Genomic DNA, 27,953 nt, shown 5'->3' with positions numbered 1-27,953 from the left:
CGACACGACACGCGGGAAGAGCCGCTAGAAACACGTTCTGAAAGCACGTCTGTCGTTCTCACAAGCCACGCTGTCCAACGCTCTAAAACTGGACTCGAATTCGTGCTTCGGAAAACCAAACTGAGTTTCCCGAGCGCCGATTTTTTCACGAGCGGAATTCTCCTTCACTCTACCGCGGCGACTGCACACACCAAGGGCAGTGGAGACTCGCCATCCTCTGCATAGTCCAAGCCCGAAGAGCTCGAACTTGAAAAACGACTAAAATGGGGTCCTGAAATACCTGCATCGTGGGTCTAGTCTTTCCTGCCACCAGAACCGACACAACTGCGGCTCACGGTCCACTCGGCGGGGCTTACTATCCACGGCCCCCGTGGCCCAATGGACAGAACTGATTTCGAGCAAAGCGAACGTCACAGGGGAGCCGACCTCAGACCCTCCGACGGCCGGTGGTTAGGTACCAGGTCGGGGAAACTCACGTCCTTATCTGTCCACAGCCCAGAGGCCGCGAACCAGCCTCGGGAGTTGCCAGGGAGAAAAGCAACTTTGATTTAAGGGTTTCAAAAACCCCAGAGGGCAAATGTGACCCTCCGGGTCAGCCAGTCAGCACTTTTGGTCCAGACAGGGGACAGCCGAGTGGGGCGGTTCGGTTAAGCCACGGCGCCTCCCAACGTCACTACACGCTCGCTCACACTCAGCCACGCGTTTGGGGTTGTTCTTCAGACACAGAGCAGCAACTTCCCCGCCAGACTGGGGGCGGGGGGGTGAGGAGGAGGGCCGAAACGCGAGGTCGGGAGCCCGCCCCTCTAGGCCCTCCCCCGCCGCGCCCGCGCCCGCGCCCGCGCCCACGACCGCGTGCTGCCCTAGCGGAGTTATCAACCTCGCGCTCACGCTCGCCGCTGCCTCTCCCGCCCGCGCGCAGCTCCCGGACGCGAGGTGCGCGGCAGCGTTCCCACGCCTCCGCAGGAGGCTCACCGCGAGCAAGGACGAGCGCGGCCCCGCCCCTCCGCCCCAGCCAATCGCGGGCCACGCCGACCCCAAGGAGGCGGAACCCGGCGGGGCGGTGGGGGCCTAGGCGCGGGAGGCGGGCGAGGTAGCCCCGCCCGCGCGGAGGGGCGTGGCCGGCGCCGGTTCTTGCGGCGGATCCCGGCTGCGGCGTGGGAAAGAGCCGCGAGGAGCCGACCGCGTCGCCGCGGCAGCCGCGCCTTCCCGGGCCCAGAAAGGGAGGGAGGAAGGGAGGAGGCAGGCCGGGAGGGCGCTGCGCCCCGCTCCCCGTCGGCGGCTCGGGCTGGGCAGTGCCCCGCGCCGTCTTCCCCGCGATGAAGCGCCCTTGCGAGGAGACGACCTCCGAGAGCGACATGGACGAGACCATCGACGTGGGGAGCGAGAACAATTACTCGGGGTGAGCGCGGGCTCGACGGGAAGTGCCCGGAGCCCGAGGCGTCGGGGAGCTTTGTGCGCGAGCGGCCCCTTGGAAATCCCGAGGCTCCTCTCCGCGGCGTCCTAACGGAGCCGGGAGAAGTTTTGCCCGGGAAACTTGGAGCGGTGGGCGCTCACGGAGCGTGCAGTTGGGGTGGGGCGAGGGGTCGTCGGTTTTCACACCAGGGGTGGGGCGGAGAGGAGAGGGGACGCGACTGAAGCACGGCGCAGGAGTTGGCGAGGGAGGGTCCCCGGCTGTCAGCGTTGGGCGCGCGGACAGGCGGGCGCAGGCGACGGGCGACGCCCCCGCCACGGAAACTGTGGGAGCACTTTCTGGATGGGCCAGCTGGAGAGAGAAACAGATTGATGTTATTTATTTTTCAGGAGACGAAAAAGAGGACTTGCCTTTTGTCATTAAGAGCAAATTAAAGCAATTTGTAATCTTAAGGCTACGTAGGTTGAGCTTTCCAGGTTGACTGTGGGTGAGTGGGCGGACGGGAGGGTGAGTGACAGACGTAAGGATCGTTTCGGACGTAGATCATCTGTGTGACTGCTTGCTCTTAAGTCTGGAAGAGATCGGGGTCGTGATCACAGAAGCCAGACCTCCACTTTCCAGGGACAGAGGGAGATTACCAGGCATTTTAATGCCGAGGCGGGTCAAATGATAATCGCTTCTAATTGGCATCCCCACAAGCTCCTTAATTATAAAGAGCGAAATTCTTCCTACCTTGGGAGAAACGGGTTTTCTTTCCACGTCGTTATTCTAATAAGTACACACCAAAGCGTAAAATCAGCAACGGCAGAGATGTTTACATGAAACGCTGCTCGCGAAGTATCTTTTAATTATTAAAGCGTGCGTCATCTTAAAAAATGAGATCTGAAAAACAGAAGAAGTCATGTGAAAGTCGAAACCAGTTGGGACGGGGTGGGACGGAGGGGGACAGTTAACTCAGAAATAAGATCCAGAAGTGCGAGGTGAGGTAATAAGAACCTGGTGTGTGCAACAGCCCTAAAATGAAAGAGAACAAATAACAGGAACCTGGAGAATTTGAGAACATAAAGAAGCATAGTATCCATGAATTATGAAGAGAAACATGTACAAACTAGAACGGATGACAAAAGCTGTAAGTGACAAAATAATGATTTGATTGCACTTTCAATGTAAAATATCTTTTCATTAGTAAACTCAAGATGGATTGCAGCTTCTAGAGGTTTAAGTTTAGCCTGAAGACTAGGAAGTACCTACAGTTTTATTTTCAAAGTAAAACATTTACCTAGTACTTGATCTCATTTTAATTTCCCTATCAGTGGCATATGTAATTGGGGCATTCGTTTGGAAGATTTGTACATAAAACGTAACATTTGTCATTTTTTTTTCCTGTTGTGAGATATGACTGAAGTTTTGAAATAGTAAGGTAACTTCTGTTTATTTTGAAGATTGCATCTAGGGACAACAGTTTAACATGTGATGACTGTCTATCTGTTTGATAGTGGTGCTAAACATGGCCTTTATTTTAAAATAGCTTGGCTTTGTTTAGTGTATCTGACCAAAGGTTGGAGGAAGGATGCTATTAGAGAATTAGTTTATTTTTAAGAAATTTTTATGAGTGTAGCTAAGAAGTACTAATAACTGACTTCTCACTCTGACTGCTCGTAAGTTTTTCACTGCAAGACTTTAAAGTTTAGGGATGTTTTTGCAAGTGGATTTGGTGTCTGGATGACTTGTTGAAAAAGCAGGGAGGGCATGATTCTTCCCTGAAAATAGATATAAGGACTGAAAACAAAGTATGTTAGAAGTTAAGAATTAAGAATAAAATAACACAGACCTGAACTGTGCAATCACTCAGTTTTTAATGGGTGCCATGAAGAAACCAGAAGAAACCATTGTTATGTTAATGTAGCACCTGACATACCGTTCCTATTTCATAGGCAAAGTACTAGCTCTGTGATTAGATCCAATTCTCCAACAACAACATCTCAGATTATGGCAAGAAAGAAAAGGAGAGGGGTATGTGATTTTTTTTTTCTTTTTATTTCATGTAATCCAGCCTAATGTGTAACAGTTGTATTCTTCCATTAAAAGTAATTTTATCATTTGTGTATTCATAAACTTTTGTTGTTGTGTTGCTTCCTTTGGGATAGATAATAGAGAAAAGGCGTCGAGATCGGATAAATAACAGTTTATCTGAGTTGAGACGACTGGTGCCAACTGCTTTTGAAAAACAAGTAAGCTACCCTTACCCCTGACTACCCCACCAAAAGCCTCAAAAAATCTGATTCTCTCATCTGGGAATGTGGGTTCTTGTTAAAGCTCATTAAAATAATTGTGTATGTGCCCTGATCTGGCACAGAGCAGCTATTTCAATAAAATGCTTTGTTGTGGCAAAACTATTAAAAACATAATCCATCATGAAGTTGAAAAACATTTCCATTCTTCAGCTTATTTTTCCCTTAAGGGTAAAAGTGTTCATGCTTTCTCTGTTCTTTCTATGAAGACCAGTAGTGGTTTTGTTTAAAACTGAGCTGTGAGTCGTGCTCTTTTAAAAAATATATCATGTGAAATTTCATTTTTGTGTCAAACAGTTAAAAAGTGCTTTTTATTTTAAAAATAACCAAAGTCCAGGAAGTAACATCTCTAGCTCTATTTCCTAAATGATAATACTAATAAAATCTTTTTACCAAATCACTTGGTTTCATTTTTAGTGCCTGGATTAATAGAATAGCATTCTAGTTGTGGCATCTTTTTGGAAGTTTGGTAAAAAGAGAACTAGTCATAAATTTACTTTTTCAGAATTCAGGGTATTCCTTTACCCAAAAAAAAAAAAAAAAGATTTTACACACTTAGAAAAGGAAGAAGCCACATGTTTAAATTTTCCTTTGTCATTTGGAAAAGTTTTATATCTCTTGCCGCAATGGCTAATGACAGATTTCTATGAGCATCTTTCGACGAATATGGTACCGTATGCTATTGAAAATACTTTGAATTTAATTAAAATAGGGTATAAGGCAACAGTTGTTTATTTCATCTTGTTGTTTGCTTTATGAACCACAAACACAGCAAGCCCTACAAAGCCCTTGGAAATTATCCAGAAACTCTTATTTTGCTATTTATCATTTTCACTGAAACTGCTGTGCATTTTCATGGATATATTTAAAATTGACAGAAGTACAAGATGTAATACGCTCTTGATTGTACATTTTTGAGAGAAAACAAGATACCTATATGCTGAGGCTGTCTTTGGTAAGCTAAATGTAATGTGGAAATTGTAGTTTTGATAAGTAACATTTTCAATGACAATAGGCTGAAAATGAAAAATATCAGTAATCGGTGTTTTCATTTTGAGTACCGAAATGTCTGCAGTTATGAAGAACAGTCAGTTTGGTGATTTCCCCCCTCCCCCTTAGTTTGTTGGGCTTTTTTTTTCTTAAATGTCGACTTAAAACAAACCTTAAAAGCAAACCTCAGTTGTTTGGCAGTTAGTTACCATAAACACAGGCTTTCCCATTTGCCAAGCTTGGCTACCAACCCTAGTGAGCTGGCCCTGTCACAGTATGATTAGAAGAGTGTTCTTTCTAGCAGTTTAAATAACTCTGGCACTCTCACCGTGTACAGGGTGCTGATAATTTTCATAAAACAAGTAGAGCGTACGAACCTGAAAAAAACTTGAGTTTCCTTTTCAAAAAGACATATTGGTTTAATTATTCAGCTTTTCCAGGAAATTAGAAGCCACCCACAGTTCTCTGAGGCAGTTCAAGGTGGCACCTTTTTATTTCAGTTGGTTTCCAGAGGTTGCCTTATTTTAAAAAGAAGGACATATAAATATATTTCCAAAATATTTTATTAAGAACTATTGTAAAGGGTTCAAACCAATAATAAATAAATAGGTGCCGTTTATTGCCGTTAAGCATTTCTGATGCTTACTAGATGCGTAGTAAATTATGTTTCTTGTTTATGATTTTGGAATTCACAGTGACACCTGCTGGTAATTTTTGGGAAAAAAACAAAAACACCTTAAAAGTCTCCCCTTTATTTTATTTTGTTTTGTTTTATTTTGTTTCTGCTTACCAGGGGTGTGTCTTAAAGACTTATTGCAACTTTTTATTTTTGAAAAATCTAATTTTCTAAGATTCTGTCTCCTTATCCTTCAGAGTGGGATTTAACTGATCTCGTACACTGGCATTATATAAGACTACAGGATGTCCCCTAATGAAATATAAGGTAGAGATTGGATGTAAGGTTTGAGATTTTTGCAGTTATAATTGTTGTAGTGGAGTGATTTTAGGAGTATAATTATTCTTAGGATTAAAAAATTGTTATGCCTTTTATTCTTTAAAAGATAAATTGGCAAATATCTGTTATTAAGTATGCAACACAGTCATTATTGTTTACATGTAAAAGTTTGCAAAGAACTCAGATGTTTCTGTGAAAAAAATTAAACTTAGAATCTTCTAATGGAAAGAAAAATTGAAAAGTCAGTGTACAATATTCCATAGAACTTCTAAGACTTTATTATTTGTTTATGCAGGGATCTGCAAAGTTGGAGAAAGCTGAAATATTGCAAATGACAGTAGATCATTTGAAGATGCTTCAGGCAACTGGGGGTAAAGGTAAGTAGGTGACTTCATTTTTACCCCCTTTCCACCTCTTACTTCTCATTTTTCCCTTTAAGATTATAGGAAAGTCATAGTTGAACAGTTCTTTAACAAGCTGAGATAGGAGGTCCTAGATTAAAGCTGTGGAAATCAATGCTAATGGCAGGATTGAACTCGTGGGAAAGAACTTCTGGAACAAAAGAAGCACTTGACCCTGGGCTTGTGTTTGCTTTCATAATACTGTGGGAGTAAAGCTTCATTCACAGCAGCCTGGTCAGAGATTTGTTTGGGACCTCAGGAGCACATGCTGGAATCTGTACAGAAAGACAAAATAAACACACAAACATCCAAACATAAACAGGAGGTTAAAGACAATCTTTTTCTCTTCTCCTTTCCCTTCCCTTGAAACCCACCCCCCAACCCCCACCATTAAATCAAGACTAGGTTTCAACATAAGGCAGCCATTCCAAAGGAATTGACTTGAGGATTATTTTCACTATTTTCAGATTTTGGTTGGTCTTGGGTTTAGACAAGACAGAACATTTGAAGTATAGGTAGTGAATCTCTGTACTGAAAACTATTAAGGGAGCAGAGTCATTCCTGCAGACAGCAAACAGGAACAGGTACACTGGGCGCAGTGCCCGGGAGAGACGTCTTCTGTACTGGATAATGATTTAGGGCAGAATCATCCAGAGGTCAGAGATGGGCCCTCATGTCACATTTAAAAATGAAACGAGATGGGATCAGGAGGGAGACAAGTCATAAGAGACTCTTAATCTCACTAACTGAGGGTTGGTGGGGAGTGGTGAGAGGTAGGGCTAGGGTAGCTGGGTTATGGACACTGGGGAGGCTATGTGCTATGGTGAATGCTGTGAATTTTGTAAGACTGATGATTCACAGACCTGTACCCCTGAAGCAAATAATACATTATATGTTAATAAAAAAATAGACTTGAGATCCTGAAAGCTGTAATATCCATTCAGATTTCATGATCCCTCTTCTACTCAGACTTGATTTTGCCCTTTTGTATCTTTTTCATCCTTCAAACAGGCCTTTGCTATTCACCTTCACCAAGAGTGTTTTGTTAAGTAATATATTTGATAAGTGAGCAGGGAGAGGCTACCACCACGAGGGGCTAAATGCTGCCTTCCACCCTGGCGGCTTCTCTGTTCAGCATTAGCCTTTCATTACAACATAGTATCACAGTTTGTCCTAGATCAGAGCAGGGGCAAGGCATTGGAGGTAAATAGCAGTTTACTGATTGCAATGAAAGTACTGAAGTATTTAACTCCAGTATTGCCATACTGTTGAGGACCTGTGGAACATCAGCCCTGGCCTTCACTGTCCTTTACCTGTATCAGGTATGGTGGTGGGGGGTGGTGATCACTGTAAAAAGAAGCCCCCTTGGTTTGACTTAACCTCAGTTGCACCTTCCGTAGAAACCATCCTGAATGGGTATGGAATTGTGATTTCTAATCATTAAAATGTAGCCCTCAGCATAGGATGCAAAAACTTTTACATAATAGAGAAGAGAACTGGATGAAATCATAGAAACCAGTGATCCAGGCCAGCTTGGCCATTGCCTCGCCTTTAACCCAAGACAGAAGTGCTCTGTTGTGCTGTGAGGCCTACACTAGCATTCTGAGCTCTAAAGCCCCTCCTGCCCCATGATTTTGATTCTGCACCTGCCACCTCAGGATAGTAGGAGACAGACTGAGCTGGTGATGGTGCAGGAACAGCAGTCTGATTGCTCTGACTCTCTTGGTGATGTCCAGCACAAGGCTGAGAATTCTTATCAGGGTTTCAAATATTTGGCATGAGCTAAACTTCTAAAGAGTAATATTGTTCTTACGCCTTATTATAAAAACTAGTTCCATTCTTGGTTGCTGTTCTTGGCTACCTGAACAGTCCTAAAATTCATCCCAGAATAGTTTATGAACAGACATTTGCAAGCAAGTGCCATACAAGTTGCCTGACTGCCAAGTCATTAGAGAGGTCATCCCACAGGAGAACATATGGGCCTTGAAGGTGGGGGAGGGCAGTTGGCAATGTGGGCTTACATCATCCAAGACTCACAACTGCTGTGGGGGCCTCACAGTGTCGTGGTGAAGGACAGAGACTCTGCAGTTGGGTTGCCTGGTTTCCAATCCTAGCTCTGCCATATATTAGCTGTGTGACCTTGGGTAAACTACAAACCTCCTTTGCCCCAGTTTCCTCATCTATAAAAGGAGGGCAGTGATGGTGTCTATCTCACAAGGTTGTTGGGAGTGTATTCACCTAAAGCCACACAGCAGTGATGGCACAGAGAAGCAATATGGACCCAAGTGCTTTCATTATTGGCCCAAGATTAGTCCTAGGGGATAGCTGCTCATCGTCATTTCCGTCTGCGTTCAGCAATAGAATAGGAATTACACAATTTATATTCCTTAGTACACAACAGAGAACTCAGCCATATATATAACAGCATACAACTGGCAAACCACAAATTTCAATCACTTTTTGCCCACTTATGAAAATTCTTGGAAGCCCCTGGGGTTCCAGTTCTGTTGGTCCGTTCTTCATACTCTCTCTCGGTATTGCAATGGCCTCTGGAGAGAATTTAGTAGAGTAACCTACTACTTCTAGATCCCTGTGTGTTTCTGGACGCTGTCCCCTGTTGATTACACCCCTCCTTCTCATGAAAATTAAAAGCCTACAAAGCCCAACAAAGAACCCTGAGGGTTCTCATGTGAATTCTTTCTATGGAGGCGTCTTCAGGAAGAGCTTTCTCTCTTAATCCCAGGGACTTTGTTGCTATCTAAACTGAAGTCCTGGAATAATAACTATTTTTGTTGCTGATCTTCCATATTTCATGATATTCTCTTACATCAGATTTATGCTGTCATTGTTACTGTTTTAATGGTAAATATTTTTACCCCATATGTCTTTTGGGGACTTTCAAATTTCTGCTGATATTCTACCTTTAGGAGTTTGAATATTGTGACTTCTATTTTCCAAAGTGCTTTGATGGTACAGTAAGATGGTTTACTTTTTAGATGACAAATGAAACAGGTAATACTTTGATCTGCAGAAATGTGGAAAAGATAATGTAGTAAATGCTTTAGGTAAAAATAACTTTGAATGTAATACTTCTCATTTATGTGTGCCCATATCCAAAAACTGAGTAAAGTTTTAATTTGAAAATTGCTAAAAAAAAAAAAAGTTGTAAATGAAAATCTGTAAAGGATATATTTGTACACATTAGAGGTCACACATTCGAAGTGGTGACATTTCCCCAAATATCTAATTAACATTCTACCCTAAATTTGCACTGATAATAATGACACATTGCTATTTTTTATCTAATTATTTTATTTGGATAAAAAGTGGTTCTCATATATGTGACTCTGCTCCAGCCATTTTTAATGGTAGTAACCTTAGGTGGGGGTGGGGAGCAGGAGAGGTGCATGTATAGATACTGAAAAATTAATACACATTTTTTTCTTGGGTGGATGCCAGGAAAATGTAAGCTAACCAGTGAAGGAGATATATCTTTGAATTTCAGGAAAGCAAGGAATTATAATAATCTCCTATCAGTAAAGCAGCCTTCTATTGCCTGATAGAAAAATAAGATCTTCAAATTAGTAACCCCCAAATTAAAAAAAGATCTTTTGTTTCATGAAATTTTTTCATATAATTTGCTAAAAAAAAAAAAAGAAAAAAGAAACCCAAGTCAGGAAGCATGTATGAATTTATTAAGAAATTCTAGCACGTTTTTAAAGAAAGTCCTCAAGCTGCTAACATGCATTTTGTATCTCTGTTACAAATGCCAAGAGTGAGGATGTTGCAGATAAACCCTTTAATCTCCATCGCATGTGACAGAGACAGAGAGACTGAAACTCTGTACTACTGTGAAAAAGTTTACTAGGGAATTTCACTGTCACAGTACAGGAGAGGACCGCCCCCCCCCCTTGTTTTTTTAATGAAAGTATTGGAAACACGGACGTTCTTAATTTTTTCCCCCACGGTGATACTTGGTTGCAAGAACCACCATAGTGTATAGCATTGCTAGTGTTGTCACACATGTGAATTGCAAAGTTAATTTCTTCTACAAAAATTACAACCAGAAATAACTGGCAGCATTTTCAGAAAGGGTCGCCATTCTCCTTGAAACTTGGGAAGGACAGAGGGGAGCACAGTTGGTGGTTCCTCATAGTCACCTTACCGGTTTCTCTCGCTCTCCCTCTCCTGCCCCCCCCCTCCCCGACGCTGTCCCCCTTCTCCCCCCACCCCCCTTGCTCCATCCCCCTCTCAGGCTACTTTGACGCGCATGCTCTGGCCATGGACTTCATGAGCATTGGCTTCCGGGAGTGCCTGACAGAAGTGGCCCGGTACCTGAGCTCCGTGGAGGGCCTGGACTCCTCCGACCCCCTGCGGGTGCGACTGGTCTCTCATCTCAGCACGTGTGCCTCGCAGCGGGAGGCGGCGGCCATGACGTCCTCTCTGGCCCACCACCACCACCCCCTGCACCCGCACCACTGGGCGGCAGCCTTCCACCACCTCCCCGCGGCCCTGCTCCAACCCAACGGACTCCACGCCTCCGAGTCCTCGCCCTGTCGCCTCTCCACCGCTTCGGAAGTGCCTCCTGCCCACGGCTCCGCGCTCCTCACGGCTACGTTCGCCCACGCCGACTCTGCCCTTCGGATGCCGTCCACGGGCAGCGTTGCCCCCTGCGTGCCACCTCTCTCCACTTCCCTCTTGTCCCTGTCCGCCACTGTCCACGCGGCCGCAGCCGCAGCCACCGCCGCGGCGCACAGCTTCCCTCTGTCTTTCGCGGGGGCCTTCCCCATGCTCCCACCTAACGCAGCTGCGGCCGTGGCAGCCGCCACAGCCATCAGCCCGCCCTTAACTGTGGCAGCCACGTCCAGCCCGCCGCAGACAAGCGGTGCAACAAACAGTAAACCTTACCGACCCTGGGGGACAGAAGTGGGAGCTTTTTAAGTTTTCATTGGACTTTTTGCAATAGTAACTGAATGTCCTTCATTTCAGAGTCAGCTTAAACCTCTGCACCCTGAAAGTAGCCATACAGATGTCTACAGATCCACAAAGGAACAATAAAGCTATTTGAGACACAAACCTCCCAAGTGGAAATGTGGTATTATCTTTTTTTCTCGTGTTTTGTTTAAGGCAGCTTGGTAACTGACATCAGCAACTTTTGAAACCTTCACACTTGTTTTCATTTAGATGTTTCCTGGAAAATATATGGACTGTATCATCCAGCAGTGCATCAGTATGTCTGAATTGGGGGGAAAAACAAAAACAAAAACAAAACAACAACAAAGAAAACCTGACTGGATTCTCTTGAAACTAGATGGAAAAAATATACTCGTGTTTCATAAGTGCCTGAGCTAGTAAAGTTTTCTTCTGACTATATAACATTGCACAAGTAAAGAAGAGTGTAGAGGTTAGGTTAAGAAAGGGAAGGGACAGAAGTCTTGCATTAGGTTGCAGACATTTTAATAAGGTGCCAGAGAAGAGTACTCTATTGAAACCAACAGGTTTTTCTTGGCCAAAAGGATTGCTGAAAATAATTTTCAAGTTGAAAGACCTAGTTTTATCTTAGTTTGCTTCTTTGTACAGACTTGCCTGCAAAGTGGTGACATTTAGCAATGCATTGGTATAAGCAATTATTCCATCAGTGCTCAGATTAACAACCATTTCTGCCCTGCCTGCAAGCCCCCAGGCACTTTTTTCATGGTTCAAAATATGGTGCTTCTTTATGTAAACCGTGCATTTATAGAAAAGAGTGCACCTAAAAGCAGTTGCCTACCATGTGCCCACCAGAAGCTATTTGATTCATGCCAACTTGAAAATTCTCCAGTTTGTAAAAGTTTAGGTTAATTTATTGTTTCGTTTAGACTATTTTTACATATTTATCCTCTTCATTTTGTCCTAATAATGTGTAATATCTATTCTTGTCACCCTTTGGGAAAAGTTGCATTTCTGGAGATGATGAGACAGGGAGAGAGCATTGGGAAGAGAAAAGCCACGATTTTTAAATGCTCTTTGTCAAGCTCATGATTGCATTTGATCCCAAATCAAGATGAATGTATGCAGTGGGATGTACAGAAATTATTTTTGTTCATGCCTAGACTAGTGCTACATAATGGTGTTTTTCTTTTGTTTTTTGTTTGTTTGTTCAGTGACAACATAATCTCTTAATACATTGAAATTGAGCACATGAGATTTTATGTTTGAAAGATAAAGACACAGCATGTATTCTTATGCACTTCATTTCTCTGCTGTGTGGAGAGAGCAATAAACATGAGAATGTTAAACCTTATGCAAAATTATACTTTTTAAATACGTGTTTTAAAATTATTGTACCCAGTCTTTTTTTCATTGTACCCAGTCTTTTTTTCATTACTTTGTAACCTTTTTCTATGCAAAAGTCTACATATCACTAATTAAATGAAGTCCTTTTTGACTATTTTCATGTGGATGAGTTGCTTTGCAGAATGGAAAGTTGACATGAATTTCAAGCAAGGCCTGCCTTCACTGAGAGTTTAAGCGGTGGCTTTTCTTTTTCTCTTTCAGAGTCATTTAATATAATTCACAGCTTGCCTGAAAATAACATTTATCTGAGCTTGTAAATCAATTAGGCATAGGCAGGTATGACATTATTTGGAGACAGGAAGTGATTTCCTCTCCCTTTTATTCTTAACCATGGTTCTTGGAAAAGTGCAAATACAAGAACTCCAGATAATAGTAAACTGAATCTAGGATAATAAGCTAGAATGTGTCATACGTTTTGTAACTCAAAAACGTTTGTAGAGGGTTTTTAAAACATCATATGCATACGTGATAAGCATATACATGCTTCCTGATGATAAATCCTCTGTACCTACCTCAGTGAAACTCTTTTGATGCTGTAAAAATTAATGCACATATCTCCTTCAATGAAGCCTAGAAGAGATTATTTCAGTACCTGAAGTTATTGGGCCAAACATAAGAAAAGAATTTAAAAAAGAATATTTTTATTCATATCAGTTATGCTCACAGTTAAAGAGTGTGAGGTTTCCTACATTATTTTAGTTTTGAAAAATTAAGTATATTGTTGTTCTAATTTTTGTCTGTAAGTGGGAAAAAAATAAGCAAAACCAGATCACTTTGTTCCTCCTGTCTGTAAGTTCTGTGGTCATTGTATCTTCAATTAGCTCTGATGGAATTAGGTAGAAAATAAGAAAATGAATTTAGTAGTATTTGAAGTTTGCTTTTTAATCATGGTTTGTGGACAATACGCATAGAAATCTTATTTTAAGATCAAAAGCTGATTCTGTGCCTGTTGTAATGTCAGCATTCAAAGAATTTCTTTCCTTTTTTGGAATGTAAACTATTTTTGAGATCAGGAATTTTTATTTTTAATTCTGATTAAATATTTTAAGATAGATCCTCTTCCTCCTTTCCTCCCTTTCTTGTCCTTTTTGTTTATTCCTTATATTTTTTCCTTCCCAGCTACATATGAGTTGTTATTTTTCCAATTAAATGATTAAAATATTTGCCAAACAACTTGCCCATAGTTGCTAAGGGTTGTCATAGTTCCTAAAGATAATTGTTGTCTGTAATTTTGGTCATGTGAAGTTAATTGTTTCTTGATAAATGTTTCACATCATCAGCTATTAACATCACATTTCACTGTTAAAAAAACAAAATGCGACTAAGTAAATTTAAAGATCAAATTGGCTTTATTCGACAATTCATGAATTGGGCAGCATCCCATCTAGCAAATAGAAAGGAGCGGGAAGAAGCCATACAAAATGGAAGGCTTTTATAGGCAGAGGGGGCTGAAAAAGGAAGTTGGTAACAAAGAGTGGATTGTTTCAGGCAAGGTCACCTTCCTTTGGGGGAGGGGAGTGGTCTGTCACACAGATGACCTCACTGTTACTGATTGGTTAATTCCAGATTAGCTAAAGGTCACTGGTTGAAAGTCACCGCAATTTGGTTAGATATTAAGTCTTGGTTTGCTGATACGGGGCTTGCACAAGTGGCTCCATTTTGGTCTGTTGTTTCTTTTTAACAACAGCTCCCATCTCTGGTCCAGTGTTTTGTGAAAGTGGTATCCCACCCTTAGGTGTGGTTAATTTTCATGTTCATTCCCAAAATAGAAAAAAAAAAAATCAGTTTTTATGATCCAACGGGAAAAGAACTTTTAAAGTTTAATTTATTGGTGGCTTTTATTTATGCCAAAGTTAGTCCTAAAATTAACTCAAGGGATTTGGATAAGATAAAAGGAAAGAAGTGACATTTTTAGAAATTTGTTTTTCCCCAAATGTTAAAAGCTATATGCATGCCTAATGCTAAAAAAAAAAAAAAAAAAAAAAAAATTAAACAATTTAGCTGATACAAACAAACTCTAATACTTTATGAAGCAGTCTTCTTTTGGAGAACTGCAAAATGGGGCAGAAGGCAGAGAGATTTTATAGGATAAAGCATAAAGAACAAAGAAGAGAAAAATGGAAAATATTTGATTGGCAGGGTTATGCAATCAACCTTGCTTAGAGTGAGAAGAGTTGGCTTGGCATTGGAGTATTGGCTAACTGGATATCCTACATTTCTGCTCAAGGGGAACATTTACAGAGACTCAAAAGTTATATAAAGTTCCATTTGCTGATGGAGTGCCTGGGCAGTAGTGGCTTCATCCTGGGCCTAATTTCAGTGCTCATTAAAACACATTTCTGTATTTCACATTAGTGAGCCAGTAGGTCTTTATTGAATGCTATGCCCAGCACTGTGTGTACATGTTAACTTGCCAGTAACATGTGGTACATGCACATGTGCTTCTACACGCTAACAGTAAAAGCTATGGCTGTCATTCTAGCTCTTTACAAGGACCCTGAAAAGAAGAATGTGCCTAGAGTGTGAGGCAAGGGGTTTCTGAGAACTAGTTAGAGAGGCCTGTTGGTCTCTGGGGGATCTTTTGCTATTATAAATATAATAATCATCATTTGAACAAATCTGAGGCATTTTTAAAGTAAATTGAAACATAAAAAAGGCCAAATATTAATTAGCGCGGTGGCTCTAATGATCCACATGTACATATGTATCGTAAATCTTAATGAAGCATTTTGGATCATCTTTGTAATATCAACTTGTTCCTTTTCCAGTCATTCAAAGTAAGAGTGATCACCTTAGGTCATCATCACAAAGTAATTTCCGTAAGTGTAAGATTCCAACAGTTGCAAGATACACTATTGGGTAAAGGTCAGTTTTTAAGGAAAAGAGCTACCACAAGAGAACATTACCCATTGATCATAAGACATTCCAATTTCCAGAGTGTAAAAATGAAAAAAAAGGGGGGGGATACATCTTGAATCTGAGGCAATACTGTAGTATAATAACATAATTCAATGCAAATTTTAAAAATCCATTGCTATGGGGTATCTGGGCAGCTCAGTCTGCTAAGTGTCTGCCTTCAGCCCGGGTCATGATCCTGAGGTCCTGGGATGGAGCCCCATGTCTGGCTGGCTCCCTCCTCAATGGGGAGCCTGCTTCTTCCTTACACTCTGCCTGCAGCTGCCCCCGCTTGTGTTCCCTCTGTCAAATAAATACATAAAATTTTTTTTTTTTAAATCCATGGCTAGAGATATACAGAGATTAAGATGTGGCTGACTTAGTTCACTTTAAAAATATCTCATCAGGATGGGGTCCTAGTCAAATTATGAATCTGAATTGGTTTTATAAGTTTGTTTTTTTTTTTAAGATTATATGTATTTGACAGACAGAGATCACAAGTAGGCAGAGATGAAGACAGAGAGAGAGAGGAAGGGAAGCAGGCTCCCCAGTGAGCAGAGAGCCTGATGTGGGGCTCAATTCCAGGACCCCGGAATCATGACCTAAGCTGAAGGCAGAGACTTTAATCCACTGAGCCACCCAGGCACCCTGATTTTGTAAGCTTAATGACCTAAAGATAGATATATTTTTGAAGCCTTTTATGTTTTTATTGCCCAATGGGACTATTCCCAGCTCTGCATTTTACTAAAGAATGGAGTTTGACTTCCCTTGTAATTCTTTTAAGATCTAAGCAATAACTGAGGTTGTGAATATTTCAGCAACTAAAACAAAGAACTGCAGTAAATATGACATCATAAACTGTGACTATAGCTCAAATTCTCTGGAAGGATAAGTCTTTGAACTCAGATGGGAGAATTTAAAAAGAAAAAAAGCCCCTTAGCTTACATCGACAGTCTTGTATGTGGGGCCAGAGGCATTTGAGAAATGGTTCCCTAGGTACCAGGTAGTACATTCTCCCATCTTTCCAACTTCAAAGGAATAGACAGGAATGGGTTTGGTCAGGGAATTGGGTCCTCTTAGAATGGAGAAACATTACCTACCTAAGTCATAGATCTAATAAAACATGTTAATACTAACTACAAATATTGTTCAGTTGTTCTCTGTGCTAAATTCTATGCTATGTGTTTAAAATTTGTTGTCTCATTTAATAAGCTATCCTATGGAATGCATTTATTATTGTAACTGTCCTATGGAATGCGTATATTATTATCTTTGCTTCACATATTAGGAATTGGAGAATAAGAGGTTAATTGCCCTAGCAGTTTGAGCTATGACTCAACCCAGGCCTGTCTGATTCTTCAGCCCATACCTTTGAACCTTTAGGCTATGGCTTTTGACACTGCTTTTTCAGACTCAAGAATATTTCATCAGGCCTGGAATCACTTTGAATTATTGACAAGAGTAAATCTCTCTATCATATTAGCATAAAAATATCTATCATCTTACCCTTTTAATATATGAAAGGGTTTTAAAAAAAAGAATAACTTGGGATGCCTGGGTGGCTCAGTTGGTTAAACAGCTGCCTTCAGCTCAGGTCATGATCCCAGCGTCCTGGGATCGAGTCTCACATCAGGCTCCTTGCTTGGCAGGGAGCCTGCTTCTCCCTCTGCCTCTGTTTGCCACTCTGTCTGCCTGTGCTCGCTCTCACTCCTCTCTCTCTGACAAATAAATAAAATCTTAAAAAAAAAAATAACTCCACTTTATTCCATCATAGAGCATAAAAGGAAATAGTTTTGGCAGTTTTCTCATTTTAGCTTTCAAGCAGGTCATACCTACCTTACCTTAATCAGTGAGCCTCAGTAATGGCTACTAAATTATCTCATTCAAGGTGGTTGGCAAAGGTAAAAAAATGGTGAACTATTGACAAGGTGCCTGGGGGCTCCTGGCTGGCTCGATCGGAAGATCATGCAACTCTTGATCTTGGGGTTGTGAGTTTGAGCCCCACTTCAGGTGTAGAGATTAATTAAATAAATAAAACTTAAATAAATAATAAAATAATAAATAATAAAAACTTTAAAAAAGAGAGAGAGAGAGTGGGGCGCCTGGGTGACTCAGTGCGTTAAAGCCTCTGCCTTCCGCTCAGGTCATGATCCCAGGGTCCTGGGATGGAGCCCTGCATTGGGCTCTCTACTCAGCAGGGAGCCTGCTTCCTCCTCTCTTCTGTCTCTGCCTGCCTCTCTGTCTGTCAAATGAATAAATAAAATCTTAAAAAAAAAAAAAAAAAGAGAGAGAGAAAGAGAGAGAGAGACAGAGATGAGGTATCTGAGAAAATCGAGTTTGAAGAAAAAATACCCACCCCGAGTCTCCCACCGGATGTAAGAGATAAGAGGTTATGGGTGGGGTCTGGGGATGGGATGGGGGAGAATGCTGGATCATTCTGAATACTTATATATTCTGGGTCCATCATGTCATAAACCAATACTCGTCATTTGGCCTACAAAGACTTGCCCAGTAACCCATCCACTGTAACAATTCTCATTATCAGGAAAGAATTTTGAACTAGCCTGAACATTCTGGCCCACTGTTAAGCATGTTTTCCAAATATCAGTTAACAATTTATATGTGTATAAATTTTTTAAAAATCTTATAACCAGAGGCATTTTTATATGCCTCTAAATTCCTAGTCTTCTAAGAACTGAATATTTTGTTTCCTTGACCTTAGTTGTCATTCTATTAGTCTATGGGAATGAAGAGATTCATGCATATGAAATGGGTATGCATGTAATACAATGTCTCATAAGGGTTTTCATTTTTTGGTTTTTGTTTTTGTTTTTTTAAGGGATAGACCGAGGCTGAGTATCTTTGACAAATTAACTAAAGTTCCTTGCAATTAAGTGTGCATTGCAATAGTTTTGTGTTTTCACCACAGTGATAACAAAGTCACGCTTTCTCATGTGGAAGAAAAAGTATTTTGCTTAAGAACTGCTGTTGTTCATAATGTCTCACTTGTACAAGTGGGGTGATAAATTTTAAATTGCTCATAAACTCCTAAATAACTGAGTATTTTAACTGAGTTAACCCCTCTTTTTTGTGATTATAAGCTATCAAGCTGAATATTATTTACCATACTCTAAAACTCTGCTTCCTAGATCTTTCATCACTTCTTTTTAAACCTTTCCTTTAATTACAGAGAACATAAAGACTTTTTTTTTTTTCACCAAAACAATCCAACTAGCACTTTGTGTAGCTGTTTGTGTAGACTTTCTCCCAGGCCAGCAATGGCTGGCCTCTTCCTTGTCCTAGCTGGTCTGCCCCAGTATGCCTGCTTTAAACAGGCTTCCCTTGGGGTCTGGCAAGATGACAGAGATGTGCTCACAGTCAGGAGGGCAAAAGACAGAGGCACATAGACCAGATTTTATTCTCATCATAATATATTTCTCTGTCACAGTCACACGCCACCTCCTGAACAGGAACTAAGCCAGCCACTTTTTTTTGTTTAGCAAACACCCACTGCTAGGTTTATTTTATTGTTTTGACAGCTTTCTATCAGAAAGATAAGCATAGCACAGTACAAGTGGCTGGGTGTGGTAGCATCGTCAAGCCCACAGTCTGGTGACCCTCAGATGAGGGTACAGCCAAGGCTGGTAAGCAAGCATTGCCTCTGATGACAAACATCATTTACTCCTACCATAAGGAGGCTTGAGGGGCCACTGTGCCCCCTTTCAAGGTTCAGTAAGCACCCCCACCCCATAGATATCCTTAAGCCCATCCTAGCTGAATCATTAAGCAGGGTTAAGACAAATGTATTGCACCGAAGGAACAGATTCAAACACCAAGTGCCTCCTGACCGTGACCATCATAAGAACGGGTCGCAGCAATAAACCGATGAATTATCTGTCTGGCGTTGACCAGTTCTCAACAACTGAGAACACAGTTCCTTTGATGTGAACCATCAAACCTCAAGCTTGCCCAAGAGCAGGAGCTATAGACAAAACAACACAGGAGCAATAACTCAAGCTAAATGCATTTAGCCACTTTTCCAAACGACAAGGTCTGGCAAGCAGCTTCCTTACTCTGGGTATCAGAAGCTTGAGATGAAAGGAGAAACAATGTTCACCATTGTTTGTCATCAGGATATGATGTAGCGAGAAAAGTGATGGAAGCTGTTTGTCCAATTGTTCCTTTAAAATATATAGCTTAGGAGTTAAAATTCTGCAAGTGTATCCTTGACTGATACAGCAAAAACATACAAGGAGATGGTTTGCTTAATAATAGTGCAACTTCCCAGCCATATCCAGGAGAGTGCATGTTTAATTCATTAAATCAAGTCTATTAAGCAGTTTTGTTTGTTTTAAGATGTGGGAGCTTATTAAAATTCTTGATACTTATTTAACAGATCACTTACAAATAACTTGAAATCTATATTTGTGATTCTAGTAAAGTTATCTCTATTTTACTCAATATATATGTCATTTTTTAAATCCCCAACTCTTCAAAGAATATAATAAATAGTATAATAACCAAAAGGACAAGTTCTGAAATCAAACAGATCAAGATATATCTTAAGATGCATTAACAGTGTGAGTTTGAACAAATTACTGAATCTGGGTAAGCTTTGTTTTTTAATTACCAAAATAGGACTAAAAACAACACCTATCTAAATACTAAAAACACTAAACACTAAACACTAAAACAACACCTATCTCACAAGAATTTTCTGAGGATTAAGTGAGATAATGTTCATAAGATCTGGTACATAATAAATTATCAATAAATGGTAGCATAGGTTATTCAAATTTAGTTTATTGAAAATGTCTTAAGATCCAAATAAGTCTCATTCAGTCCCATTCACACACCTTTATTCAAATTCATACCAAGTTACTTCCTCAATGCCTGTTCTCTTTACATTATTTGCCTGTATATTTTGCTTTATATAAATAAATTTGCAGATTTCCAAAATTTCAGAGTTAGAAGAATATAACCTAGACTGATGCTTCATTTTATGGAAGAAGAAAACTGAGTCCCAACAAAATTAAGATCATCTTTCCCACAGTCCTATGACACAGATCTCCTGATTTCTAATGCATGGTTCTTTCTGAGACAACAGGACAGTAAACGTTTTCTTTCATATCTTTTATATTTTAGATGCCAAAGCTTTGTATTTTGTTGTGCGTGAGCTGAATAGGTCTATTGGTTGGTTAAGAAATCATGCTTTATGTTTCCCGTCTTCAAAAGCAATGGTTATTAGACTGATTCAAAATAAATACAATGGAGTAATGTCTCTTTAGAAGAAAAATCTTGAATCTAATGAATATGGCTGAGATTGAAATTCTATTACTGTCTTTAAATGATGTCCTTCACCATCAAAAGGCAAATCACGCATACACAGGTGAGCAGAGCTGTGCCCCTTTATGGCCCCTCAGGCAGAATCTTCCCTTGACATTGACGAAGCTGTGGATTTACCAGTGACAGGTCAAGGGCTTTAGGCCATGCCTCTCTTGCTATCCTCTGTAGCTCCCCAATGCTCTCAGTATGAAGACAAAATCCTTACCCTCAGGCTGAGAGCCATGGAAGAGCTATCTCCTGCTCACTTCTTAGGTCTCTCCTCACTTTGCCTTACCACCTCTGACTTGCCATCCAGCCATCAGGGCTTTCTTTCAGCCCCTGATAATCTCCTTCCTGTCTCCTGCTACCAGCATTTGCACATTTTCCTTCTACTTAGAAAGGCCTTTTCTCTCCTTTTTACCTAGGTAACTCATCTTCATTTTTCGGATCTCAAAAGATGGATGGCTCTGCTGACATCTCCAACTGATTCAAAACCCTAGTGTGGAATCACGTATGTCTCCTTATGGAATCTGTAAGTTGCAATTTAAATTTGTAAGGATACGGTTATTTACTATCTCATCCACTGTGTGAAAAGCAAATGATAATGACTATTTTTTGCTCATAGTAATTCTCCAGGGCTTCTTTGACTTACGTCTGGTACAGAAAGAAACATCAACAAATATTCGCAGGCATTGGTTAAATGAATGACTATACGAGTGCATGACTGTATGAGGAATGAAGAAATAAATGTCATAAGCGGGACCTGCGTCCTTGCTGCGTTGGATTTATTTGTTTTTTTGTTTTTTTTTTTTAATTTTTTTCTTTTCAGGATTCTATTTATTTATTTGACAGACAGAGATCACAAGTAGGCAGAGAGGCAGGGAGAGAGAGAGGGGGAAGCAGGCTCCCCACCAAGCAGAGAGCTCGATCCCAGGACTCCGGGATCATGACCTGAGCCGAAGGCAGAGGCCTTAACCCACTGAGCCACCCAGGCGCCCCTGTTGGATTTATTTGAATTGCTTCCCTCAAACTTTAATCTGATGACACAGAATATATGCAAGTAAAATTAAGCACAACTGATGAAATGAGAAGCAAGAAGGTAAAAGAATAAAAATATCCTCTACTATTCCCTATAAATACAATAAACTCTAGATTTTAATTATACTCAACATTTCCAAAGTAAGTGTGTATTACTTGGATTAAATGTGTCTGAATGAGACACACGAGTCTATGATGCCACCTTGTGGTTTATCTTCACATTTGTCACTTGCAAAATGCCTAGAACTTTCCTACTTTATAGAAAAGCACCATTATAAACTATGGCTATGGAGAGGAGTGAGATTTTGCTCAACGAAATATTGCTGGCATACCATCGTCCCAAAGAGTTTGCCAAAACATAGCATTCATTCCCTTTTGTTTTTTAATTAAATATCGAACTGGTGGAGAAAACTAGTGTAATACGTTATAAAAAATCAAATGAGAATTAACAACTGAGTACAACCAGGCTAGAATTACCAGTATTTCAAAATGCCCCTGCATGTGTCTTGCCAAACCCTTCCTCCCTCTTTTCTATCACCAGCAATACCCACTCTCTTGCTTTTCTAATTTATAGTTTGCCATCTGTTTATATATTTACCAATGAACACTATTTTTATTTTAGCATTTTAAAACTTCAAAAAAATGGAATCATTCTGTATTCAATTTGCTTTTAAATCATATTTTTCTGGATTCATATGTTGATAAGCAGAGCTGTAATCCATTTATTTTCACTACACTGTAGTATTTCATCAAATGTCTAAACCACAATATACTTAGCCACTCTATTCTTAATGGCCATTGAGATTGCTTCCACTTTGGGTCTATGATGATGGTGCTGCAGTAGACATTCTATGTATCTCCTGGTGCCCCTGTGCAGGGACTTCCCAGGGGTTGAATTGCTGGGCATGGGAAACTCCAAGTCTACTAGATAACACCATACTGTTTCCCGAAGTTATTTTAGCACGCCAGTTTAGACTTCCATCATTAGCATGTAAGTGCCGTTGTTCTGTTGTTTTACATCCTTGTCAACACTTGATATTAAGATTTTTTTCATTTTTTAAAAGATTTATTTATTTATTTATTTGACAGACAGAGATGACAAGTAGGCAGAGAAGCAGGCAGAGAGAGGAGACAGCAGGCTAGATCCCAGGACCCTGAGCCACCACTGAGCCACCCAGGTGCCCCAAGATTTTTTTTTTTTCATTAAACAGAATCTTTTAAATTTTAATTTGCATTGCCTAATTACAAAAGAATTTGATACTCTTCTTTTTTTTTAAATTTACTCATCACATAGTTTTCTTGAGAGAAGTGTCAGTTCCAGTCTTGCCCCATTCTTTCATTTTTCCACTCAAGAGTCATTTGTATTGCTCCTATGTGCCAAGTACCAACATAGCCTTGGGGATACAAAGAGGAATGTGATACAGATGTTGCCCTCCCGGAGCTCTTGGCTTACTATCCCGTTAGTGCCTTCAGGCGTCATCCTAATTACCGAGACCAAAAAACAGCAACAATTTTCGGCCACCAATGATATGATTATCACTTTGCAAGGCAGAAGAAGCATATTTTATGAACTCTGACATCTAGGAATTTATGAAAACATAACTTACATAAAACTATAGCATGTTATATAAACTACAATGTGTTATGTGATATAAATTATAAAAATCATAGGATGTGACAATCTGGTAAAAAATCTAGTCATGTCAGTCGTAGTTTAAATTTAAATTGCTTTCCTTTTGTGTAACAAATGTAAAAGTATTATTTTTCTATAGCCTACCTATTAAAGGAAGAATATTTTTAAAAGAATCATTTTTAAGTCAATAAAATAATAATGATCAAATGGAGATGTGGTAAAGATGATTTTTAAATAAATAAAAATTGTACCAAAGTGGGGGAAAAAAAACAACACTTTCACAATCAACACGCTTATCCATAAATGTAAGTACACTGTCTTTGCTGTTGAGCTTGTTTCTTAACTAAAAGTTTTCCACGGTGCCTGGGTGGTGCAGTTGATTCAACATCTGACTCTTGGTTTCAGCTCAGATCATGATCTCAGGGATTTGGGACTGAGCCTAGCTTTCAGCTGCACCTAGTGTGGGGTCTGCTTGAAATTCTCTCTGTCCCTCCCCTTTTGCCCCTACCACTCCTGCTGTCTGTCTGTCTCTCTCTCAAAAGTAATAAACAAACAACCAAACAAATGTTTTCCACATGTTTCTATGGAATCTGATAGTCCCCAAAACTACTAGAGTTGACTCTTACTAAATTTTTCGTGCATGGGATTCAATTATAACTTTAAAAGAGAACCTGAAATGTCATATACTTCTGTGTCACACTCCCTATGAGCCATCCTATCTGTAAAGTGTGCTCTAAAGAAGATGCCAGTGTGCCGCCAGAAAATTTGTTGTAGTGTGAGCAATCTAAATATCAGATTTAGGATGGGCAAATCAGGTTGGAATCCTGGTTTCCCCACATACTTGTATGATTTCAAATAGGTTAAATAACATTTCTGAGTGTGTGTTTCCCAAACTACAAAACAAGGCTAATTGTTGTATGAATTGATTTGATTATTGTAGATAAAAGGCTTAGTTCATTCAGTGCTCAGAATCTGAAAGAATTCATTAAGTTGTGTATTAAGATTGACTCAGTGTAATTCCTTTTCTGCTTCTTCCAGTGGAAATACAGAGCTGTGGTTCATTTTAAAAAATGGAATTATGAGGGCTGAACATGTAGATGATTGTTTTCAAGTGAAGTCTTAGCAATCTACTCCTTGATTTAATCGATAAAGTAATCCATTAATTCAGCACCAACCACATGTCAAGCACTGCACTAGATGCTGATGAAAGTCCTTCCCTTCCTTCCCTCCCACCCTGCTTCCTCTCAGCCATCTTAATATTCAATTATGCATGGTTTGATGGTTTTGTGTTTAAAATGAAATAATTTCATATTTGATGATTTTGTGTTTAAAGTGAAATAATTTGACAAGTTCAGAAAAATGTTTCTGGTGTGCAGCAAATAACCTTTGCTTTCATCTGTGCTGGTTAATTACTTTCTACTCCTTCATATTTAAGGAAACTCCTCATATGTGGAATATTTCTACAAACAGTCCTTCAGCATTTCCCCCTTTTCCATAAGGACAAAACAGAGCACAATATTCTGGCTCTACAAAGCAGCAACTTTGTGCTGTGTGTATGTAATGTGATATAGTACTGCTGTGTCTAAATGACATTATTTAGGAAAGGTGTACTTATTTGACTAAGAATAGCAATTGTATTGGTGTAAGGTGTACTTATTTGACTAAGTGTATTGGTGTAAGGTGTACTTATTTGACTAAGAATAGAAATTGTATTGGTGACACCAAGACTAAATGAAATAAAACTACACTAAAAAATTAACCAAGCAGGGAGCCTGGGTGGCTCAGTGGTCAAGCGTCTACCTTCGGCTCTGGTCATGATCCCAGGGTGCTCCCATTGAGCCCCACATGAGGCCCTGAATTGAACCTCCCATCGATCCCCACATTGAGCCCCATATCCGGCTCCCTGCTCTACCAGAAGCCTGCTTCTCCCTCTCCCACTCCCTGTTCTTGTGTTCTCTCTCTCGGTGTGTGTGTCTCTCTCTCTCTGTCAAATAAATAAATAAAATATTTTAAAAAATTAACCATGCAAGAAAAACATCTTTTATTTTTAAATATTTAAATATTTTACAATACCTATTAGTGGGTACACTGCAATTTCTAGACTCTCTTCTTTAGCTTCTTTAACCCTGACTTGTACTGACTCATCTCCTTCAGGCTTTCTTAGTTTGTTCTCCTCCAGTGGAAGTCAAGCCTGCAAACCTTGCCTCTTTATGTGGCCCTCAATCTCTTAGGAAGCATTTCTACTTTTGGGCCTTCAGTTCTCACTTTTCAAAGCAGGATCTCCTCCAAATCTATCATTATCAGTCAAAAATTTCACTCCATACATATAGGACAAATTCACTTGGATGACCTCTTCAAACCAAATCTTACTGTAACACAGCTTCCTGCTTTACCACGCTCCCGGTCAGCACCCTTTCCAAATTAGTGACCATATTCAAAACCTTAAACAGGTTCTCCTTTGACTTTTTACACAACTGTGATGGGCAGTTTTATTTGCCCCTTTATGTGCTGGGTGGGGGCAAGTCTCCCCTCGCTCTACTTCCGTCCATTTTTATTTTAATTATGTACAGAGGACCTGGTCAGCCCCGGGTTGGAGTGCTTGCTCTATCTTCAGTGCTTTGCTTCTCCTTCCACAACGTTCTTGCACTCTGGTTTCGTTAAGGAGACATGCACCGGAACAGGGAGTGCCCCCATTTCCCCACTCACCACTCTCCTCACTGTCTTTCTTCTTCACGCGCCTTCCTCTCTATCCAGGCCTCCCCGTCAGGTCTCACAGGACCTCCACCTTTCACTTTGTTCCCTTCCAACCCTCCAGTCCCTATCTAGGTAAAGCGTCTCAGCAGGTGCTCCAGCAGGTGGAACCCAGTGTTTACATTCTCTTCTGTGCCAACAACCCCGCGGACGCGTTGAGGAACAGGGATGGAACCTGCCGCTGTATCTGGGCGGAAATGAAGGCGTGTGTTAAATGTTAGATTAAGTACCATTTTAAAACCAATTCAACTTTTATGATCGAATAAAATGAATATGATTTTTTAAAAAACAAAACTGCTAATAGGAACTCCTAGTACTTGCAAAACAAGCTTTCCCTGACCGGGAATCGAACCCGGGCCGCGGCGGTGAGAGCGCCGAATCCTAACCACTAGACCACCAGGGAAGTTAGCACTAGCTCTTCTTGAATTGTATTTGCCACTTTAAAAATCTCTACGTCAACCAGACCAGTCAAAAGAGAGCTTCTCTGCTCTAAGCCCCACCCACTCTGTTCCCATTTTGGGTCACGGCCTCTTAAACCGAAGCAAATTACGCGCGCTCCCAGCCCAGCGCCCAGGTGGCTCCCGGGGGTGGAGGGAACTGGACCCTGCAAGTCCGACTGCCCTGCTAGAAAAGACTAATTACACAATTCGTGCTAATTATGTAACATAAATATCTATACCAATACAAATGTTAGAGTACCGCGGGAAGCTTGTCACCTGCTTTGTTATTTTTTTTAATCATCTAGCTGCTCTTTCTAAGTCTCACCTCTGTCTCTTTCTGACCTTCCCTCCCGCGCAGACGTTCAGTCCCACTAAACCTGGTGCTAAGTCTGAAGGCAGACTGTCACCCGCGGGGAGCCTTTCGCGTGGTGGAGCTGGCTGTGACACGGCCCACCGCGGCCGGCCGCGCGGGCTCGGGGACTGCGGGGGACGAAGGGCCCGCGGCCTTCCAGGACGCGATTATCTGGCGGTCGTGATGATTACTTACTGAGTTAAGTACAGGCTAACGAAGCTGGGAGCTGGGGGAGCCGTGCCTAGAGCACTGCGGGGAGCATCGGCCCCCGGATCCGAGGAAACCCTTCCGACCCACAGCGTTTCCATCATCCCCGTATTTTTGAAGTGTTATTACCCGGGCAACGGCTTCACGGCTCAGCGTTCTGTGCGAGACACGGCCAGGAAATGATGCAATTACCAGAGGAGTAAAACAAAACAAAACAACAACAACAACAAGAAGAAACAACCAGCCTTACGGCCCAGCCTCGATTCGGAAACCCTCATGACACAGGAGCCGAAGGCAACAGGATGTAACTCCACTTGGAAGTGCCAACCGTTCCAGTTGACCAAACGTAACCCCAGAGACCCAGCTCCGCTGCAAGATGGAAGGAGGCTTAAGGAAAGCTGAAAGCAATTCACCATGAACTTGCTCACCACCTCTGGCCCCACGATGAGTTCCCGCTGGCATCCACCATCGTAGAATTTAGGTGAGCCTCTGTTTGAATATTGTTTCTTGTTTTCAGGCAACCCTGAGATGGTTTAGATTATTGATAAAATTTGTCTAAAATGTTTAATAATATGCAAGGGGTGGGATGCTGGGTGGCTCAGTCCGTTAAGCGTCTGTCCTCCGCTTGTCATGATGTCCTTGTCCTGGGATCAAACGCCGCGTCAGGCTCCCTGGTCAGTGGGGAGCCTGCTTCTCCCTCTCCCTGCTGCTCCCCCTGCTTGCACTCTCTCTGTCAAATAAATAAATAAATAAATAAAATCTTTAATAATAATAATAATAGGCAAGCAGGAAGATTAAACGGATTTTTAAGGGCTGATAAAGATAGAAAAATCACAACAAATTTCTAAACTTAATTATTTTTTAAATAGGACACACACTTTCCTCTATCAAGGAATTCTTAGGAAATCAGGTTCAGTAGGTGGAGCTC

General features: G+C 41.0%; 2 protein-coding genes, 1 long non-coding RNA gene and 1 other non-coding gene across 6 annotated transcripts in view; 2 read left to right on the top strand and 2 right to left on the bottom strand.

Moving 5' to 3' along the window:
- The first annotated feature begins 53 nt into the window (after positions 1–53).
- Positions 54–14,385, top strand: HEY2 (hes related family bHLH transcription factor with YRPW motif 2). Of its 3 annotated transcripts, none has more exons than XM_032339633.1 (5): positions 54–461; positions 3,346–3,424; positions 3,559–3,642; positions 5,943–6,024; positions 10,304–14,385. In XM_032339633.1, the coding sequence occupies exons 1-5, from the start codon at positions 379–381 to the stop codon at positions 10,987–10,989; spliced, it is 1,014 nt and encodes a 337-aa protein (XP_032195524.1). In that variant the 5' UTR covers positions 54–378; the 3' UTR covers positions 10,990–14,385. The 3 variants fall into 3 exon arrangements, with proteins under 3 accessions (XP_032195524.1, XP_032195523.1, XP_032195525.1); XM_032339632.1 differs by lacking the exon at positions 54–461 and adding an exon at positions 1,080–1,399; XM_032339634.1 differs by lacking the exon at positions 54–461 and adding an exon at positions 1,406–2,540.
- Positions 6,019–27,187, bottom strand: LOC116588493. The gene is made up of 3 exons (XR_004284971.1): positions 27,014–27,187; positions 25,982–26,213; positions 6,019–6,323 (listed from the first exon to the last, which is right to left on the bottom strand). It is a non-coding gene; the product is annotated as an uncharacterized LOC116588493 (long non-coding RNA).
- TRNAE-CUC lies at positions 26,358–26,429 on the bottom strand. Its single transcript has one exon. It is a non-coding gene; the product is annotated as a tRNA-Glu (tRNA).
- NCOA7 (nuclear receptor coactivator 7) overlaps positions 27,185–27,953 on the top strand; it is a 159,304-nt gene continuing 158,535 nt past the window's right edge. Inside the window, exon 1 of the mRNA XM_032339624.1 lies at positions 27,185–27,506. The gene's annotated coding sequence lies outside the window, so the exon portion shown is untranslated. The remainder of the gene's footprint in view (positions 27,507–27,953) is intronic.

This window comes from Mustela erminea, chromosome 4 (assembly GCF_009829155.1).
Source record: "Mustela erminea isolate mMusErm1 chromosome 4, mMusErm1.Pri, whole genome shotgun sequence".
In the NCBI taxonomy this organism is placed as follows: Eukaryota; Metazoa; Chordata; class Mammalia; order Carnivora; family Mustelidae; genus Mustela; species Mustela erminea.
Note: the sequence above shows the minus strand (reverse complement) of the source record. Positions and strands in the feature narration are given on the sequence as shown.